At 35.2% G+C, this 22028-nt stretch overlaps 1 protein-coding gene across 1 annotated transcript in view; it reads left to right on the forward strand.

Moving 5' to 3' along the window:
• Positions 1-18151, forward strand: part of LOC106872293 (uncharacterized) — a 63160-nt gene extending 45009 nt beyond the window's left edge. The window contains exons 3-6 of the mRNA XM_052972441.2: positions 5934-5957; positions 10158-10345; positions 11737-12029; positions 16710-18151. Of these exons, the coding sequence (XP_052828401.1) occupies positions 5934-5957; positions 10158-10345; positions 11737-12029; positions 16710-17121 (917 nt within the window). The 3' untranslated portion in view covers positions 17122-18151. The remainder of the gene's footprint in view (positions 1-5933; positions 5958-10157; positions 10346-11736; positions 12030-16709) is intronic.
• The last annotated feature ends 3877 nt before the right edge of the window (positions 18152-22028 follow it).

Consider the following 22028-nt stretch of genomic DNA (forward strand, 5'->3'; position numbering starts at 1 on the left):
AAGTGGGGATGATGATGAGTAAGAAACATAAAAGAATAGCGATAGGGTAAGTGAAAGAACGGCAGGAGATTAAATAAACTTATTCCTGATTTGGTGACTGAGTTTTGTATGAAAACAAAAGACGACAATCCTTTTGATTTGTGGCTTTGTGGTTAAGAAGCTTGCTTTGCACAGCCACGTGGTTCCGGGTTCGCTGCCATTCAGCAGTATCTTAGTCAAATGTCGTCTAAAGAACCAGGTCGACTAGTGCATTGTGAGGGAATTTTTATAGACGGCAACTACGTGGAAGCCTGTCGTGTCTGTGTGTGTGTGTGCGTGTGCGCAGCGTGTAGCTGTGTGGTAAGAAGTTTGCTTCCCAACAGAGAAAGAGAGAGAGACTGGTTTTGGTGGTATTTCGGTGTATTTCTTACACAGCTCTCGATACGAACTTCTGGCTAGCCACACTTTAAGACAGGTTTTTAAGAAGCAGGAACCCCAGGTACTTATCATCACTGGTATGATTCTTGTAGAAATTATTGCGCAAAGTAACATATCAGATAAGGGGAAAAGGGAAAGATGTCTAGCTTAATGCTTCAATTAAGCCAATGCGACATTGATGTGTGTGTGTGTGTGTGTGTGTGTGTGTGTGTGTGTGTGTGTGTGTGTGTGTGTGTGTGTGGATAGATATGGTTGGTCAACAAGTTCGTTCGCTTTTTACCTTTGCTCATGCGTATTCGTTAGATACATTAACGTAGCTCGACGCGAACTTGCGACTTGACAGGTTATATTTTGTATGCTTGGAGAACCAAAACAAATAGTATCGGCACGTCATGCCATTTTCACATTTTAAAAACAGAAAGCATCGGAAACCTGCAAGAAGACAAATGTTGTGTCGGGGTTAGAGAATGAACATGTCAGAAAAGGTTTCTAAGATTTCGGTTGGGAAATTCTTCTATTCAAGAAGCACTACGCTCTGGCTGGCCATATGAGATTAATAACGACAAAGTGAAGTAATTAGTCGACACCAACCCCCGTTAAACGACCAAGATGATCGTATGTTTTCCAATAGTATCCAAATCGAATGTTGGAAACACCTGCATCAGCTTGGTTACATTAGCAAGCTCAATGTTTGGTTCCCACATCAATTGAATGAGCAGGACATGGCCCGACGAATGTCCATCTGCAATTCGTTGAAGATGCCTGAAGAAAACGATCTGTTAATGAGGGGAATGGTAACAGACGAGGAGACATAATGATGTGAAGCGCAAATGATGAGGGGCGAAATGCGGCAACCTACCACAAACAACCTCCAAAGCAGGACTTCGCCCAAAGAAGGTTATGCTTTCATTTTATTGATTTACGAGCTTCTTCCCGCAAATAGGGCCATCAGTTCGAATGTGTACTCTGAGCAGCTGGACCAATTAAATGCAGCGATTCACCAGATGCCTCCAGAACGTGGCATGTGTATTGTCTTTCGGCACGACAATGCACGCTTTTCTTTTCATATGCAGCAAACGTTACTGCAGATGAGCTGGGACGTTTTGCTTCACCTTCCATATTCGCCCGACCTTGTTCCTTCAGATTTCCACCAGTTTTGGTCTCTTCAAAATTCATTGAATAGACAGACCTTCAACTCTGAAGAGGATGTATAAATTCACCTGAAAGAGTTTTTCACCAATAAAGACAGGAAATTCTTTTATCAGAGAATAATGGGTCTGCTCACATGAATGCAGAAGATACTGAAACTAAATGGTAATTATATCATTGATTGAATAAATCGCTTTATGCTTAAATCTTGAATTATTTTCCTTTAAAGAAAAAGAACGATCTTTTTGACCAACCCAATACACACTCACACAGTAAGTAAAGGAGCAGGATGAAAATCAGTTGATTGTCTCAGTCAGTAATCATGCGAATCCTAGCTAACAGTCTATGGCAAGAAAACGATCCAGTAAAACCAAGTATTCCATACTAACTGAAAATATAGGAAATTTATATCAACGGCAGGAGTATAACATAAAATGAAAGAAAGAATTAAGATATTGGTATCGCATTTATAACCCAACTATCGTTTCAATAACAGATGGGAGAGATAAATCATTTAACATGCTAGAACCAATATAAACAATGATCATGTAATTTCATGCGTTATTAAATGGATCCCGATTCTGTCATCTCACCATGGCCTTGGAAAAGATGCTTCTTTTATGAAATTGCGTAATCATTGTTTATATTTTATTCTAGCATGTTAAAGGATTTATCTAACCCATCTGTTATTGAAACGATCGCAACCGGGTAATAAATGTGATAGCAATCTCTTCATTCGTTTATTCATTTCATAAACATATTGGATCATGCACGCGCGCGCGATGGGCTTCTCTCTGCACATATATCGCCTCTCAAGTTCCACTTACAAGGAATTGGTCAACAACGACGCTAAAATAGAAGATACTTGCCCAAAATGCTGTGAAGTAGCATTTTTGTTTAGTACCATACATTTTCGAGCCTAACCATGTATAATACAAGTAATTTTTTCAGCAACATGGGACTTCTACCCCCATTATAATGTGTAACGTTTTGTAAGTTTCTTGACAAAAAAGAAAAAAACGATTATTCCATGGATAGTTGAGGAAGTGTAATGACCAGTTGAATAGTTATTACCTTAACCGTGCTGTGTAGCTTGATTTTTGTCCTTGGGTAGCAACTGTTATTTTCTATTTGCGTTCTCCTTGAAAGTATGAAAAATGGCTAAATATTTCATTCAAACTTTGCTCTTGTTATATCTATTGAAACCCCAAAGAATCACTCTCAGCACATGGTTATGATGCTCCCTCCACCCTATTGCCATATCGTCAGCCACTAAAGGACATGTTCAAGTGGTTACGGTCAAGTAACTGACACAAATCTGTGCTATTGAGCAGAATATTTGCTATAACGATATTTCTGTTTCAGCAACTCAGCGCTGAATCTGTCCGAAATGTAGTGGAAAATAGGTCAGTTTCAAAACATTGATGACCAGGTCACAAAAGCAGAATTTGAAGGAGATAGTAGTCATTTCATTTGATTTCTAGATAGAAGTAAATAGGAAACAACATTTATTAACCAAATACAAAAATTTTTTTTAATGAAAATTTTGTTACACAATATAATAGATCCTAATCGATTTCGTTTTGGACGCTATAAAATAAAATATTTTCAAGAATACCACTCACTGTCGATGACATGATTCAACCCATAAAGAGAAGTATTTCAAGAAATTGATGCCAATAAAGAAATTCCATGCCAAAGTGTACTTGAGAGTAGAAACTATACAAGAATGTGTAATTACTAAAAGGAGACGTTTTAGTAATCAGGAGTTTGTATTTAATTGCAATTTGAGAACCTGAAATATTTGTATTTTCTAAATTTGTTATAAGTACGTCCCCAGTAAGGTTGTTTGTAATAATCAGCCTGGTTTTTCCTTCTCTCTCTCTCTCTCCAAAATAGAAACTGTATGCTTATTTTTGAGTCCTTGTATGTGTGTGTATGCATGTGCATGTGTACGTTTAAATGTGGGTGTATATAAATACGTATGTTTATATATGCGTAAGTATGTATATGTAGTGTTTGAGTGAATGCATTTGTGTATTAGAAATTATTTTAACCTATTAATATCTTTTCTTCTATCTTTTACTTGCTTCAGTCATTTGACTGCTGCCATGCTGGGGCATCACCTTGAAGAGTTTTAGTCGAAGAAATCAACCCCCAGGAGGACTTTTTTTAAAGCCAAGTCCTTATTTTCTCGGTCTCTTTTGCCTAACCGCTAAGTTACGGGGGACGTAAACACATCAACAGTGGTGGTGGAAGAGAAAGAGAGATATGTACAACGGGCTCCTTTCAGTTTCCGGTTAACTAATCCACTCAAGGCTTTGATTGTCCGAGGCTGTTGTAGAAGACACTTGCCCAAAGTGCCACGCAGTGGGATTGAACCCTGAACCATGTGGTTGGCAAGCAAGATTTTTGCCACAAAGCCATGCCTGTGTCTCTATAAACTTCTAAATATAAACTTAAAAAAAACAAACCAAATTTAAGCATAATATTATGGGGCTCGATTTGTTCGACTAAAATTTAAGCATAATATTATGGGGCTCGATTTGTTCGACTAAAATTTAAGCATAATATTATGATAAACTACTTGTTTCCCACAATTAGTACAACCGCTACAGTGACAATAACAACATCAACAATACCAATAATTACAATAGACTTCGAAATGTGAATAAATAAACAAACAAAATCAATAATATACCGCCCACCTCCACTCTCTGTTTATTTTATCATATCCGTTTATGGTAGGGTAATGCTATGGTACGTTGTTACCAACGCTAAAGACCGTGGGACGGGCATTGAATCCTAGCAAGGAATCATTGAAATAGTGTTCGGGCCGACCAAAGCCTTGAGAATAGATTTGCTGTATGGAAACTAAATGAAGCACATCGTGTGTGTGTATGGGGGTGTTATATATACATGTATGTATGTGGGGTTTATGTGCTGGGGGCGGGTTACATATGTATTATACATATATATATATACACACATACACATGCATATATATATATATATATATATATATATATATATATACATATATATATATATATATATATATATACACACGCACACACATATACATACATATATATATATGTACATATACATACATACACACATATATATATATATATGTATGTATGTATGTATGTTTACGTCCTCATAACTTAGAGGTTCTGCAAAAAGAGGGCAACAGAGTAAGTGCCAGGCTTTGCAAAATAAATAAATAAATAAAATAATTACTAGGGTCAAGAGATTTGCTTCACTAAAAGCAGTGTCCGAGCATGGCCGCAGTCCAGTGGCTGAAACTAATAAAAGATAAAAAATAAGTAGAGATAGAATTTTTTTTTTTTTTTTAACATGTCAGTGTTGACTACAGTGTCCCGATAGGTACTGGGATCTAGTGATATATACGAGAGGGTGCTGAAAAGCTCCTGGTTTTAAGGGTATTGAGAAAGGCCTGATTGGAGGCCCAACCTTCCGACCGCTGCAATAAGTGTGTGAATCTGAGAGGGGAATGTGTTGAGTAACATCATGATTAACCGATCCTCCCGTATTTCCTATTACCCAAAGAACAGGAACTATTCAACATCTCGTACATCTCAAAGTAGCGACCTGCGTATATTGGTTATGTGTTTATTCATTAGAACTATGTTCTGAATATTGCTTCGATCTTTAATCTTTTGTTTAGTTAATCTGTAGAGCATAGATGGGTTTTCAACTAACCTTTTATTAATTTTTGTTTTTGTGTTATGGAGCATATTTCTCTTACGTCTTGCAAACACATCGTGGTCCAGTGAGAGAGTATTGTATCGGTAGTACTTGTATTGCCAATATAACAGTTTAAGTCGTGATGTTTACAACCCTTCACATTTGCAATGCAAACATAAATGTAGAGTTTTCGCATTTGAGAGTTTACCGTATGCCACTACGATAGGTTACTGCATATCATAGTGGGCTCTGTAAGATATCAACAATCAAAGTAAGATCGAAATGTTTTTAATCTGATGACGACCTGCTTAGTTTGGTTTTCTTAACAGTCGAGACTTGAGAGAGTATTTTTGATCGTTATTATTAATCCAATATAACCTTTTCGCTTTCTTTGTATTGATTTCTATATTTAAATATTTATTTGTTTAACCTCTATCTTACACTTAACTGTGGCAAGACTTCATTATCAATTTATCTCTCTGTTCAGACAGTTTAGTTTGAAAAGTAAGTTCACTACATTATCATTTCTCACATTACAATAATGATTAATGAACAATTTTAGATTTTTTACAAAACTAGATTTTAATTTCACAAGTGCAATTATTTTGATTAAATATTCATGCTTTTCTTTTCTCTTTTTCCTTGTTTTTCAGATGGTGATTTCCAATATGCCAGTAGTAAGTATTCTTATTCAATTTTTGAGAACAATTTCTAAGACTTGAAATTGTTACAATATTTCATCGATGGTGAATTTTCAGAATCGTTAGAACATTGATATTTAGTTTACGCACCTTAATATTCTGAGTTCAAATCCTACTATTGATCCATCTAAAGTCGATAAAATAAAAGTACGTCTGACTTCGTTTATCATGCGTGTTTAGTTTAAAAAGGAGAAAGTGTTGCATGGATCAGTGATAAATGAATAATAGAACAACTGGGGAAACAAGTGGTTTCGCTCCGAGACCCCAAAGTTGTCCTCCTAACTTATATAACACTTTCAAAAATATTTTAAACACATTTTATGATATTTTTTCGTGTTTGGGAAAATATTTTATAACACATTAGTAAATAATAAAAAAGACAAGCAACTGAAAAATATTAACAAGCAGAACTTTTGCACGATATCTGACTCTTTTTATCCTAAATCAATCCTTGATAAGTGTAACAGGATTCACAATTGAACATGCTGTTTTCCTCTGAATCAGAGATGAATGAATTAGTAATTAACAAGGACAGGTATATTAGTTATGAACAAAGATCAGTTTATATCCTTTTAATCCACCCTGGGTATAACTAGAATTATCATAGAAGGAAAAACATATAAAAGGATTAAGATTAATTATTGTACGTTTCTGAGTAAACTTCTGTGGTCTCAGTTTGACCCAAGATCTATGTGTAAATCATAATGGTTTAAGCAGAAAACAAAACGTTATTGGCTGAAAGAATGTAATGTAAATAACATAGTACTTAGTTTATAAAATCACTACTAAAGCTGTTGCCTTCACCGCAGATCAAAAAGATTGTCGGTGCATCTTCAAAGCTGAGTTTTCTACTGTTGTCAGCAGATTGGCGATGATTGATTGAAAGAGGTGTGTCCTCATGGTCTCTACCACGATAGCTTAAACAAACCAAACAACTAAAGATTGATGGTTTAATACTATTTAGTTTAGTTAAAAACGGCCTGAATCATAAAACATCTGCAGAGAAGATACACAATAAGGAAAGTTGTTGGTAACGTTTTCAATGTTTCTTTGATTGATGATAATGACGGTGGTGGTAGAGGTGGTCACCAAAACGCACGTGTTACCGCTGCAAAAATATTCAATAATCCACAATCTTTGGCTTATAGATCTGGTTCAAGGATAGCGGATAACTACATATCGTTCTGTGTCATTTCTTGTTGCGTAACCTCAATTCTTATCATAGAGTGAATTCTGCTAAAGTCCTAGACTGCTGAATTAAAGTGGGTGAAAGATAAACTTGCCTCTTGCAACATCAAGAGCAATATCAGATTCTTGCGTGCCTTGCAGCTGCTCTACACCTACCCGTATGTACCGGGGTCGTGGGCGCTTCGCTGCAGAGTAACAGAAATGATACTGGCATAAATTGACAGGTCATGACGATAGTTAAAAAAAGAAAATTATCAGCATGAAGATGCCCTTACCCATTGCCTAACTTCAGTAGCACCATACCAATTATGAGAATTTTTTTTTTTCACCTATTTTACTGTGGCTTCGATAACTAATATGTACCATTATATATATTAATATTATCTCAGTTTAAAAAAAAACCTTGACAATGTAAATATGTTAATAGTTACCATGGGTAGCAAAAATCACACAACAAAAACAGAATATCATACCCGTTTTATAGGTAGAGATACCAAATTAAAGTGATGCATTTTGAGTAAATGCGTTTTGCTCCATTTATTGTTATTATTCATATATATATATATATATATATATATATATATATTGCCTAATGTATCCTTTTCTTATTTAAGAATGAGGAATATTTAGCTATAGCTTCTAACAAATCAAGTGACCCTGTAGAGGCTCCACAGCACTGTTGTCACGGGATCAGTTAACAGCACATCAACATGATGTCTTAATTAGAACTAAACTAATTAACTGTCTTTGTGTTGATATTGCTTACAGCTGCTTGGATATGAACTATTGCTTCCTCATCTATTATGCAAGCCTGTAGACATGCATGTATAAGAAGTTACATATTTGTCTTGCTCTACACCTCAATATATCACAGAAAACCATTTAAAGATATCAAAATTAGAAACTTAGTGGACAGGGTTTTAAAAACCACAAATTTTTTTTTTTACCTAAAGTTGACTTCAGCAGGTTTTGAACATAGAATGTAAAGTGTCGGAGCATACCAAAAACCATTTTTCTGATGCTCTAACATGTCTACCAGTTCACCTACTTAATAATAACAATAATAATAATGGTTTCAAATTTCGCCACAAGGGCAGTAATTTTGGTGATGGGGATGAGTCGATTACATTGACATTTTATCAACCCCAAAAGGATGAAGGATAAAGTCAACCTTGGTGGAGTTTGGACTCAGAACAAAGTGAATGGTGATATGCCACTAAGTATTTTGTCCAGCTCACCACCTTAACAATAATACAAATGGCAAAATACCGCTAAGCATTTCGTCCAGCTTGCCACCTTAATAATAATAATAATAATAATAATAATGATGATAATAATAATCCTTTCTACTATAGGCCAGAAATTTTTTGGGGATGAGCTAGTCAATTACATTGACCCCAGTACTTAACTAAAACTTATTTTATTGACCCTGAAAAATAATGAAAGCCTGATTTAACCTTGATGGTATTTGAACTCAACATAAAAATGGAAAATTACTGCTAAGCATCTTGTTTGCTGTGCTAACAAATCTGTAAGCTTACCACCTTAATAATAATGATAATGATAATAAAAATTTCAAATTTTGGCACAAGGCCAGCAAGTTCATGAAAAGGACAAGTCGATTACATCAACCCCAAAAGGACAAAAGGCAAAGTTGACTTTGGCAGTATTAAAATTCTGAAAATTAAGAGGGACGAAATGTGACTGAGCATTAAATTGTTTCTAATTTTGGCAGAAAGCCGGTGACTTTGTGGGAAGTGGGTACATTGACTCCAGATCTTGACTGGTACTCTGACTCCAGATCTCTGGTACTTTATCAGCTCAGGAAGGATAAAAAGCAAAGCTGACTTCTGCAGAATATAGAAAAACAAAAAGCAAAAAAATAATCAGAGATACTACTTGACATTTTGTACAATGTGCTAATGATTCTGCCAGTTTATTGAAATAATAATAATGAGAGCACTCAGAGAGTGCAAACCGCTGCCAAGACAACACCAATGTCCTCTCAATGATTAGCTGGAGGTGATTTTTAAAATGAGAATATCTGAAATATACTCGACTGCTCTCACAAATGAGAATACTAATAATGAACCCAACTACTCAAAAAAGTTAAGTAAAAAAAACGGGAAAAATAATTCAGAATCCTTGTTCAGTACTGGATCAATCCCAAAATCTAACCAGTTTGTGCCAGTCATGAGGCCAAACATCCCTGAAAGTTTTATTCAAATCCATATAGCGGTTCTTGAGATATCTTGTCCACGGATAAACAAACACAACTGAAAACAATACCTCCGCCTTCGCTAAGCTGGAGGTAATAATAATAATAATAATAATAATAATAATAATAATGGTTTTGAATTTTGGGCACAGAAGCCAATTACATCGACCAGAGTATTTGAATGAGAACACAGGACATTAAGACAGATGAAATGCCACTAAGCAGTTTGTAATAATAATAGTAGTAATCATTTCTGCTAAAGGTACAAGGCCTGAAATATAGGGAGAGAGGACTAGTTGATTACATCAACTCCAGTGTTTCACTGGTTAATTTATTGACCATGAAAGGATGAAAGGCAATGTCAACCTCGGTGGAATTTGAACTCAGAATGTAGTGATAGGTGAAATACTGCTAAGCATTTCATCCCACATTCTAATGATTCTGCCAGCTCACTACCTTAATAATAATAGCAATAATAACAAAGGTAATGACAATAGTAATAGTACAGTGTGTGTGTGTGTGTGTGTGTGTGTGTGTGTGTGTGTGTGTGTGTGTGTGTGTGTGTGTGTGTGTGTGTGTGTATTAACATATAGCCAATGCAACACAAACTTCAAAAAGATACTTTCACTTTGAACAATTTATGAAGGTACGTGCACAATTAACAAATATTTTTACGGCAGCATAGCGGTGGGAAACAACGTAGTAACAATAACAGTAATACAATGTAAACTTATTTCTAAATATATATTTTTTATGTCTTTTTCTTGTAGCAAGTGAAATTGTCAATGCTGATTATTGCTCACCCCGGTTGACTACAATAGAGATTCCTCAACCAACAGAATACAACAAGTATTATTGGCCAAAATGTACCCGAGTAAAAAGATGCGGAGGTTGTGCTGAACACGAGTCACTTGCCTGTGTTCCCACTACTAAAGGAAAAGTTTTTAAAAAAGTACAAGTAAGTTCTCTTCTCTTCTCTCTCTTCTGTTGTAATTTCATTCGCCTAGAAGATATTATATTAATCTTTTAGCATTCAAATTACTCTGTCGCATGTAAAAAAAAAAGAAAAAAGTGGGGTGGTATTAATGACCATGGGATTGCACCTAGAAAGTTACCCTCTGAGGCACAAGTCCTGGCAAGGTTGTTTATGGAAGATCAGTGATTGCCCATGTATGCCAGCCTCCCCTCTTCATACCACTGATGTTATCCAAGGGAAAGGCAAAGGCCAATACAACTTGGTACCAATGATGAAGCAACTCGTTTCTACAGCTGAGTGAACTGGAGCAATGTGAAATAAAGTGTTTTACTCAAGAACACAACACACAGCCTAGCCTGGGAATCGAACTCACGACCTCATGAATGTGAGTCTGATGCTCTAACTACTGAGCTACATGCCTTCGCACATCACATGTAATGCTTATTTATCTACATTGTCTTGAACCAATTATGCCTTATATTGTAACTTCAAAATTTTGTGATTTTTTTCATTTTTAGAATGATATTGTAGGGTATTTGTGAAAGGCCAAATCTGGCTGACTTAAACTAAAATAAGTAGAATATTAGGGCCAGATATAGCCAGCTTAAATCCTAAAAGAATAAGCAACTCTCACTTCGGAAGTCTGATAGAGTAATATAAAATTCGTTATCATTGTCTTAATGTCCACTTCTCTATGCTCGCATGGGTCAGACAGAATTTGTTGAGTAAATTTTCTATGGCTGGATGTCCTTCCTGTTACCAACCCTCACCTGTTTCCAAGTGAGGCAGTATTTCATCTTTGCTAGACATATTTTTGCAGAATATTGAAAATGAAATGACACTGCTTATATGACAGTGACACTCTTTTACAACACTTATGTGATGTCAAGACAAGGATGCACAAATACATATATACATCGGGCTCCTTTCAGCTTTGTTACTCCTGGGGTTATATAGCAGAAAACACTTGTCCCAGTTACCATTCTGTAGGTCTGAACCCAAAACCATGTGGTTGAGAAGTAAACTTTTTAACCACACCTGTGTCTAGAGTATCATATATGATAATATATAATTATCCTAATATGTAACTAAAAGGAATATAATGGTGTATATGCATATGATTTTTTTTTTTTTCAAATGACTCCCTTCTACATAGACTATAGCTGGGACTAGACCTCAAAAAAACCATGTGGTTAGGAGGCAAACTTCATAACCACACAGCCATAAGTTCATCAAACTAACAATTAACGTTTGCTAAAATAAAATACAAAAATGTTTGTATAGTGTTTTATCATCACCTAGCTATTTTCGGTTTTTGTTTACTTTCCATCTCCATTTATGTTTCCTAAACTTCTTCAATCTCCATCCTTTAGGTTGTGCGGTTAAATTACGACTATTATGGAGCTCCAAGCCTGACTTTGGACAGAGTAGTTGGTATTGATCTTGAAACACATACAGATTGTGAACAAGTTTGCAAAGTGACAGAAGATGATTGTGATGACAAAATACATATTTACAGTTCTGCAGATTGCTCCTGTCGTTGCAAACCATCTTTAAATACCAGATGTACACATCCAAAGACCTGGAACAAGAAGACTTGTCGCTGCACATGTCCAAAATTAAAAGCTTGTGGACATGGTCTCTATTTTAATAAAATTCTTTGCACGTAAGTAAGATTTTATTATTGTTATTGAGGTGGCTGAAAACTTTTGCACGGCCATTTTTGGTGGTCATCTCACATCTTCCCCTCTCACTCAGAACCCTTACTACAAAATATGATTGGGTATGGAAATAACTCCGACAGGACCAATGTCTCATCTGTAAAAAACGCAATGTGAAACATCCACTTATAAGTTGACAATTAGTAGACATTTACAATAGTTTAATGTGGCTGAAGACTTTTGCACTTTACTTTGAATGTGTGTGTGTGTGTATATATATATATATAATATCTACTGACACTGTGTCAGTTACGACAACAAGGGTTCCAGTTGATCCAATTAATGGAACAGCTTGCTCATGCCTGCACTTCACAGACATGTGTACCCTCAATATACTTCTTAGGGAGATCCAGCATGATGCACAATGTGAAAAGGCTGATATTTTGCCAGATACTTTTCTGGTTTGTCACAGATCCCAAATCACCTGTGGCTGACCAAAACCAACAACATGATTTATAGGCTAAGGGCTGCTGTTGATAATACTTGCCCACAGTGCAGCTGAGTGGAACACAAAATCACAAAAATTTATGAGGGGTTATATGGAATTCTTAAATGAGAATTGCTACCAAATATTTCCCCTGAGACTGACGTAAAGTCAGATAGACAGATGTTGAGGTTTATTTGCTCCATTAGTTTCTTTGAAATAAGACGTAAGTCGAGGTACGTTGGTACTTATTCATGAAAAACGAAAAAAGAAAAAAAAAAAGAGGCGAAACTAAAAATTGTTTAAATAATTAATGAAGATAGAGATAACAAAGTATGATATAATTCAATGAACGAAATACTTTATTGATCGTATATCACATCAATGAGAAGTAAATATATTTGTGATCATAACATTGTAAGTTAATAGATTTGAGCAGTGCAGTAGTTCTTCTGACTCTTTACGTTTTGAGTTCAAATTACTCCGGGAGGCGCAATGGCCCAGTGGTTAGGGCAGTGGACTCGCGGTCATAGGATCGCGGTTTCGATACCCAGACCGGGTGTTGTGAGTGTTTATTGAGCGAAAACACCTAAAGCTCCACGAGGCTCCGGCAGGAGATGGTGGCGAACCCTGCTGTACTCTTTCACCACAACTTTCTCTCACTCTTACTTCTTGTTTCTGTTGTGCCTGTAATTCAAAGGGCCAGCCTTGTCCCACTCTGTGTCACGCTGAATATCCCCGAGAACTACGTTAAGGGTACACGTGTCTGTGGAGTGCTCAACCACTTGCACATTAATTTCATGAGCAGGCTGTTCCGTCGATCGGATCAACTGGTACCCTTGTCATCGTAAGCGACGGAGTGCCAACAACTCCAGGATCCAATTTGCCTTTATCATCCCTGCAGAATTCTGTCTGAAGCACCCTATATAACCCTCATAACTTTATTACTATTATTATTATTATCATTATTATTATTATTGAATTTTCAGAAAATGTTTGAATTTGCTTTCTATTCATGGGAATTCATATGATGATGTGGGAAAAAGAAAAAAGTTTGTTTGATTTAAGAGCGATTTAGCTGTTGTTTTTAGCATATTCCACAACCACCTGCTACCGTCCTCGTTTCTTTGTCACTCTGACGTGTATTGATGTTTTCAGTATTTTTCTCCCTATAAACACATTTTATGGAATGGTTATGCACCCAAAGGTCGTCCATTTGCTGGGATCTAAACAAAAAATTCAGACTGCCAATTTTTTTGAACTCTGATTTTAAAAAAAAAAAGGAGAAAAATCGAAAAAGTAGCGAAATTTAACTTAGATAGGATTTTAAAAAGATTTTTTTGTTTTTTTCATAATTCCCATGTGTAGAACACAAATTTGCCAAATTTTTCTGAAAATTCCCAAAAATAAAAAAAGTTATGAAGGGTTATATGGAAAGCTTAAGCCATAATTCCGCCAAATATTTTCGGATAAATCGACTGCTGTTGAGGTTTGCTCGTTTCCATTAATTGTCTTTGAAATAAAACGTAAGTCGAGGTATGCGGGTACGTATTCATGACAAAAAAAAAAAAAGAAAAAAAACCAAAGAAAAAACCAAAAAAACACAAGCAACAATAAAAAGCGTGGGAAAAATTAATGAAGACAAACATAAAACATGACGTAATTCAGTGGACGAAGTACAGTATTGATCGAATATCACATCGATGAGAAGTAAATATTGGTTGTAATCGCAACGTTGTGAGTTGAAAGATTAGGGCAGCGCAGTGAAATGTTCCGATTCTTTAAGTTCAAATTACGCCGAAATCAATTTTCCGTTACCAACTCCCAGAGTCGATAAAGTAAAGTACCGGTCAAGTATTGAAGTCGATGATACTTAAGTCCCGTTCCTTCCCTTCAAAATTACTGGTTTTGAGCTGCCTAAATTAAAATAAAATTATCACTTTAACTGCGACAGATAATAATAAAATAAATAAATAAATTGTTCCTGGCTGGAAAAGAAAATGCCCCCCCCCTCCACCCCCTGAAGAGTTATAGTCTCTCCCCCCCCCACTTTTTTTCTCACCGAGCAAGAGTTTATGTTTAGTTTAATCAATTTTTATTTATTAACTAAAATTCTTTTTGTTATTGACGCAGACATAACTTGAAATAATAAAAAAAATTAAAAAAACATTTGCAGAGTAGGGGAAGCAACTCTCAATTTTCTTTTACAGAGGTTGTTTTGTAAGGACGGGTGTTACAAATTTTTGAGAAAGAAGTAAACGAAAAGCCGTTTTGCTTTTGATATTCGTGTATTTTATCCAAAACATCGAAAGCTTGTTTGTTTTGGTTTTTGTTATTTCGCCCCGAGTATGTTCTGCCCGAGCAAAATTAATGTACTCAGTGAGTTGGTCGAAAACGTGTGTTCCAAACTTGACCGCTACATCCCTTTGCCGTCTTCCAACGGTATCTAAACTACATTATCTAACGTGTATTGCCTTTAATGCGATGGCAGGGAGCAGTTTGAGAAAGATTTTACTGCAATTTCTAGGAAACTGAATAACCTTATAACAGTTCCTTCAACAAGTTCTTCATTCATCTCTTTCCCCTTTATTGTATGTATTTTTAGTGGAAAGTGGGTTATACATCTTTAGATGTATACCTGACTTTCCTATATAAAATCAAGAATTAACGGAACGCTGAACTCCAGACTATCAACACAAACAACATTTATTCAAGGTGGAATATATACATCTTTAGCTCTTGTTTGTTGAGACGTCTTCTGTGTGTGTGAGCATGGTTGTTGGGACGTTGGTATGTAGATGTGAGCGAGCTGTCTAGCGTAAGTTCGAAAGATGGAGAGAGACAACTAAACACGTCCTTGCTCAATCGCTGGCCAGCAAGAAAGAGACAGATCAAAGCGGGAAAAGCTTGGTTGTTGAATTCCACGCATGCGTGAGACTACGCATGCGCACAGCGTTACTACATATTCATACACCTGACTATTTTTTATGATCTTAGTCCTCTAAGCTTTCACCAGGTCCTGTCAATAAACAAGTATTTTATTAGCTTAGTGTTCCCTCCAAAGCCTCCTAAGAGATCTAAGAAATCCATTCTGCTCCATTTTCATTTGAATATTTCACAGACACCAACTCACATATCGTCCTTTATATTCCATTAATCATCGTTTTGACATCCCCATTTTCCTTGCTCGCATGGGCTAGACAAAATTTGTTGAGGCAGATGTTTTATAGCTAGATGCTCTCACTGCCGACAACTCTTACCTGTTTCCCAGTAACAATTCCCTATGGTCTAACATATTTTCCTGGAAGATAGGAAACAAAAATCACTTGTATGACAGTGGTGTTCATTTAGAGCTACCATTTAACGCTAAGGCAAGGAGACATTAACACACATACTATTATCTTTTCTACTCTGAGCACAAGGCCTGAAATTTTGGGGGAGGGGGCTAGTCGATTAGATTGACCCAGTACACAACTGGTACTTAATTTATCAACCCCTAAAGGATGAAAGGCAAAGTCGACCATGATGGAATTTGAACTCAGAACATAATGACATATGAAATACCGCTAAGCATTTTGCCCAGCGAGCTAACGTTTCTGCCAGCTCACCGCCTTAACGCACATACTATTATATATATAATACATATAAGGTGGCGAGCTGGCAGAATTGTTAGCTCGCTGGACCAAATACTTACAGCATTTTGCCCATCACTACATTCTGAGTTCAAATTCCACCGTGGTCGACTTTGCCTTTCATCCTTTTGAAGTGGTCGATAAATTAAATATCAGTGAAACACTGGGGATCAATGTAATTGACTAATCTCCTCCCCAAATTTTTAGGCCTTGTGCCTACAGTAGAAAGGATTATATATAATATATATGCATGACAGGCTTCTTTCAGTTTCCATCTACCAAATACACTCACAAGGCATTGGTCAGCTTGAGATGATAGAAAACACTTACCTGAGGTGCTACACAGTGGGACTGAACACGAAATCAAGTGGTTGGGAAACAAACGTCTTTACTGCACAACCACACTTACCTACACTTATAATAATTCTGATGTTTGTTTGTTTTTTCTTCAATATGACAAAATTGAAGCTCAATATTTTCTTTTAAATTACTATTTATATATAAAGCAGATAATATTGACAATATATTCTTTATAATGTATTCTTTTTTATTTCCAATTTTCTCTGCAGATGCCAACATTACCGAGGCTATGATGGAACTAACTTTGCATCTGCTAATGCCAGTTTTGTGAAGCAAAGCGAAATTTCAAAATCAGGAAGCAACCAGCTTGATTCTAACAGGATAAACAGTGATGGTAAACCTCAGACCGATCTTGCTAAAACTGATGCTGCTATTACCAATAACCAGTCTACCGATGATCTTGATAAAGGAAGTTCCCTGATGGAGATCCTATCAACTGAAGGTCTTAGAACAACGACGATGCCAACAACAATAGAGACAACTACCGAAAAGAAAACAACCCTGAAGATTACGAAACCTTCAAAAGCGGCTAATATTTGTGCTTCAAAGAAATGTCCTCCCAGGTGGATGCCTGTTTTGCAAAGGAATGGTCTCTGTGGCTGTAAACCTAATTTTGGTTAAAGACAATTGAGCTATATCGATGTGAGAATTTATTATATAAGTAGACACCAAACATCATACATTTATATATATGTATGTATGTATGTATGTATATATACATATATATATATATATTTGTATATCTATGTTTGAAGGAGGGCAAAGTATTTACTCATTATAGAGAAGAGTAATATTTCATCTCTAACTGTTATAGAGTATTTTCTCTTCCCTTTTAGAATAGGAAGAGATACACAAATATATTTTTTTTAACCTTTGTTAGAAAGGAATCAGTTATATTTCTCCATCTTAAATAATAATTATAATATTTTATTCCAAAACTGAAAGGGAGGAACAATCTATTGTACATATATACACACATTATATATATATATATATACATATATATATATATAGAGTACAGTTTTTACTTTTTTTTTATATTCCCCCAACACGCAAGTCTTCAACAATGATGTCCATCGCCCCCCCAAACACACACCAATCTACAGAATAAATCCGTATGTTCTACAATTGATGGTTTAGAGAATTACTCCTTTTTTTTTTTTTTTTTTTTTTACATGAGAACAATAAATTATATAGTTTTGTGGGTTTTATTATTTCTTAATATTTTATTATATTTACTTAAAAAAAAAAAAGATATCTCCAGACTCCCACCATCAATGCTAAAATAAATATAAAATGAAATACAGGAATCAAGCATCATTTACAAGGAATATGATGCTGGCTGATCAACTTAACCCTTTTGATACCATCCTGTCTGAGACCATTCCTGCTTCTATGATACAAACTTTCTGAATGAAAGTGATCTAATTTAAAACCTTCCATCAAAATTTCATGTTAATTTTTGTTCTAAAAACAAAGTCAATAATGACAAATTTATTTTATTAAATACTTCATAATTTTCAAAATTAATTGAAGCAAAGGCACCATATTTCAACAGAAATATGGTAACAAAAGGGTTAAGCTGCCATAATTTCAGTTACCGTTTTGAAAATATGATTGAAAGATTTATATAAAATTGCCATACTGCTTTGGTTGTCTTATTTTCATTTCTTTTTTCCCTTGAATCCTGAAGAATATTTGTAAATTCTCACTAAAGCCTTGTTGCTTCACACAAACTCACAAATTTCCTATTACACCTTCTCTGTCCTATTTTTGGTTAGTTCAGCCAAAACATGATTTTGTCATGAAAAGTGTTTGTTATTTTCTGCCAAAGGAATAGAAGAACAGATCGTTATTAAGGTGGCAAGCTGACAGAATCATTACTGCTCTGGACAAAATGCTTGGTTGCATTTCTTTCAGCTTTATATTCTGAGTTCAAATCCTGCCAAAGTTGACTTTGTCTTTCATCTTTCTGGAGCCAATAAATTAAGTACCAGTTAAGCACTAGAGTTGTAATTGACTCGTTTTCAATTTCATGCCTTGTGCCTTTACTAGAAAGAATTATTAAGTGGGAAGCTGGCAGAATTGTTAGCATGTCAGAAAAAATGCTTAGCAACATTTCTCCTCATTCTTTACATTCTGAGTTCAAATCCTGCTAGGGTCAACTTTGCCTGTCATCTAAATGAGGTTGATAAAATAAGTACTAGGACTGATATAACTGACTTGCCCACTGCTTTGAAAATTGTTCACCTTGCGCCAAAAGTAGAAAGGCAATAATTTAGCAGAATTGTTTAGTGTCCGCAGGAGACAAAATGCTTTGTGGAATTTATTCCAGCTCTTTGCATTTTGAGTTCCAATTCCACTGAGTCTGACCTTACTTTTTTTTTCATCCTTTCAAGTTCAATAAAATTAAGTACCAGTTGAGCACTGGGGGGTTGAGATAATCAGCAAACCTCTTAAAATTGCTGTTTTTGTGCCAAAATTTGAAAGTTATTATTACAGGTGGTGAATTGACAAACTCCATGTGAAACCAAATGACTTGTAGCAGTTGTTCCAGTTTTCCACATTCTGAGTAAAAGAGATGAGCAAATGAATTTACTGTAGAATCTGTTCGTAAATCAAAATGTGTGTGTGTGCGTATCCAGATTGCCTGTATCATGGTGTTTTTTTACCTGATCGAAACACTCTTTATCAATTTCTTCTTTTTTTAATTTCCTCACTAATTTGTATTACTAAGATACAGAATTTGTCTGAAAGTAAAAAAAATCTTAGAACATGAAATACTTAAAAAATCATTTCTAATAGCTACTTGTTTAATTCCCGCTTAATTTAACTGAGATAAAGAAGCATTCTAAGGCTTGATTGCCAGTTAAATATGTAAGGAGGAATATTGAGCTTGTGCCTCGATAGATAGATAGATAGATAGATAGACAGATAAGAAAACCAGTTGTTTAATATATATTTTCATGTGAAAAAGATGATCAGAGGTTATGAGAGGAGGAAACTAACAGATGTTGAAGACCTCCCACCCCAACAAGAATCTAACTTTCTAATGGCAATAATTTTCAATTATTGGTATCAATAAGTTTCACACCAATTAGAAAGAAAACAAAATGTTTTTAAAACAAATTTAACGAATTAACAAATAAGTAATTAAAAGAAAATTAGTGCGTATATATACATATATATATATATACCCTATATATATATATATATATATATATATATATATATATATATATATATATAGTTGCTTTTATGTAAAAGAATCATAAGTCCAACACGTTGCTTTTTCAGAAAACGAAAAAAATAGTTTCACCATTCCATAGCAAAACCGTTGTACTACACTTTGACAATTTTTGATATCTTTGCATCTGAAGCAGCTGGAGATACGACAGTTTGACCAAAAGAACTGACTATTGCAAGCGAAAATAGATATTGAAAAAAACGCATTTGGCATATATATAATATATTTATTAATACATACATATATATATCAAAGTTTGTTTTTAATGTGGAATTATAATAAAAACAATTTAACATTAAACAGAAGAATTACTTAATGCTTTTTTGTAAATTACATGTTTTTTATACTTTTATTAGAAGCCTGAGAGTCACTTAGCAGTTTCAACCTGCTAGTCATCATTGCACTATATATAATCTTTTATCTTTTACATATTTGTCATAAGACTGTGACCAAGCTGGAGCACCACTTTGAAGAAATTTTTAGTCAAATGAATTCACCCCAGAACTTTTTTCTTTGTAAATCTGGTACTTATTCTATCAATCTCTTTTTGATGAACCCCTAAATTACAAGGACATAAACACACCTACACCTGTTCTCAAGCAGTGGCAGGGGAGGGGGTACACACACACACACACACACATGACAAACTTCTTTCAGTTTCCACCTATTGAATCCAATCTCAAAGCTTTTGTCAACTTGAGGCTATAACAGAAGGCACTCATTCTAGGTACCATACAGTGGAATTGAACTCGCAAGCTTCTTACCACACAGCTACACCTGTGCCTAACATGTATAATGTAAAGGTGACTTTACAATAAATTTGACTCTACTATAAGTAAATATAAGGCTTTCCATAAACTAGCTTTAAAATATTCCCCAATTCAACTCGTGCACACACACACACACACACACACAGAGACTGAGGGTGGGCCAAAAGTCACAGGGTGGGTAGCTAGCTGAAATTTTTATTTAAGAAGCCTACATCTTTGTAGGTTTCTTAAATATTGATAAGTTTCAATATTTAACTACATTTGAGAAAAAAAAAAAAATACAGACACTCTTCATGACTTTTGGTCTACCCTGTATACAGTAAAAATGTGGGATTAGAAAATTATGAAGAGAGTGTAATCATATTTTTATTCTTTTTTTATGTCTTCATAAATGATGAAATAGTCTTGAATTTATGTTCAAACATTTATTTTACATATTATGGACGTGTGGTAAGTTTTCTTTTCAACCACATGGTTCCAGGTTCAGTCCCACTGCATGGAATCTAGAGTAAGTGTCTTCTACTATAGCCTCAGGCTGACCAAAGTCTTGTGAGTGGATTTGGTAGATGGAAACTGAAAGAAGCCTATCATGCACGTGTGTATCTTTGTATTTGTTCCTCTCCACCCCAGCAGTTTGGCAAAAAGATTATTTGCAGACATAACATGGCAGTCCTGGTTTAGGATGAATGTTGCTATAATTTAGCCCCATGAGACATCATCTCCAGCTGGCTATACGACACGATCTGACCTTATATTTTTGAACAAGGGAATCTAGCACCCCCCACTCAGCTCAAAACCATATCTGTGACTGGTTTTGAGCTGAGTGGAGATGCTTGTTCGAAAATATAAGGACACAGATCATGTTGTATAGCCAGCTGGGGATGATGTCTCCTGGGGCTAAATTACAGCAACATTCGTCCTAAACCAGGACTGCCATGTTATGTTGGCAAATAATCTTTACTCTAAAGTACTGTTGCTGAATATCTCTTGTTGTGAGATTTACAAATAGTAATTTTCTAAAAAGCAACTGATAAAATTAGTAGCAGGCTTTAAACAAAAAATACTAGGGTCGATTCATTTCACTAAAAATTTCTTCATGGCGGTGCTCCCGCATGGCTGCAGTCTTATGACTGAAACCAGTAAAAGATAAAAGATGCTTCTTTTTAACCCTTTTAATATCAACCCATTTGAAAACGCCCTCATGGATACAATTTAAATTCTCAGTTTTCAAGTGCTTTAAATTAAACCCTGTCATTAAAAATTCAGGCTAATTTAATGTGCAAATCACTGACTTAATAGTGACCAATTATTTAAAATTTTTCTTTATTTTCAAGATTAATTGAAACAATGACAGTGTATTTTCCTACAGAAAATGGTAACAAAAGGATTGCTTCCATTTATATCTCTTTCTAATTTACAGTAAAAGGAGAAAAAAATTAAGTCTGTACTAAGTTTCACTGTCTAATAATATTCTATTTTAGTAGTTTTTCCTCTTAACTACTATTTCAAGA

The sequence above is a fragment of the Octopus bimaculoides genome, chromosome 13 (genome assembly GCF_046866305.1).
Source record: "Octopus bimaculoides isolate indiv1 chromosome 13, ASM4686630v1, whole genome shotgun sequence".
NCBI lineage: Eukaryota > Metazoa > Mollusca > Cephalopoda > Octopoda > Octopodidae > Octopus > Octopus bimaculoides.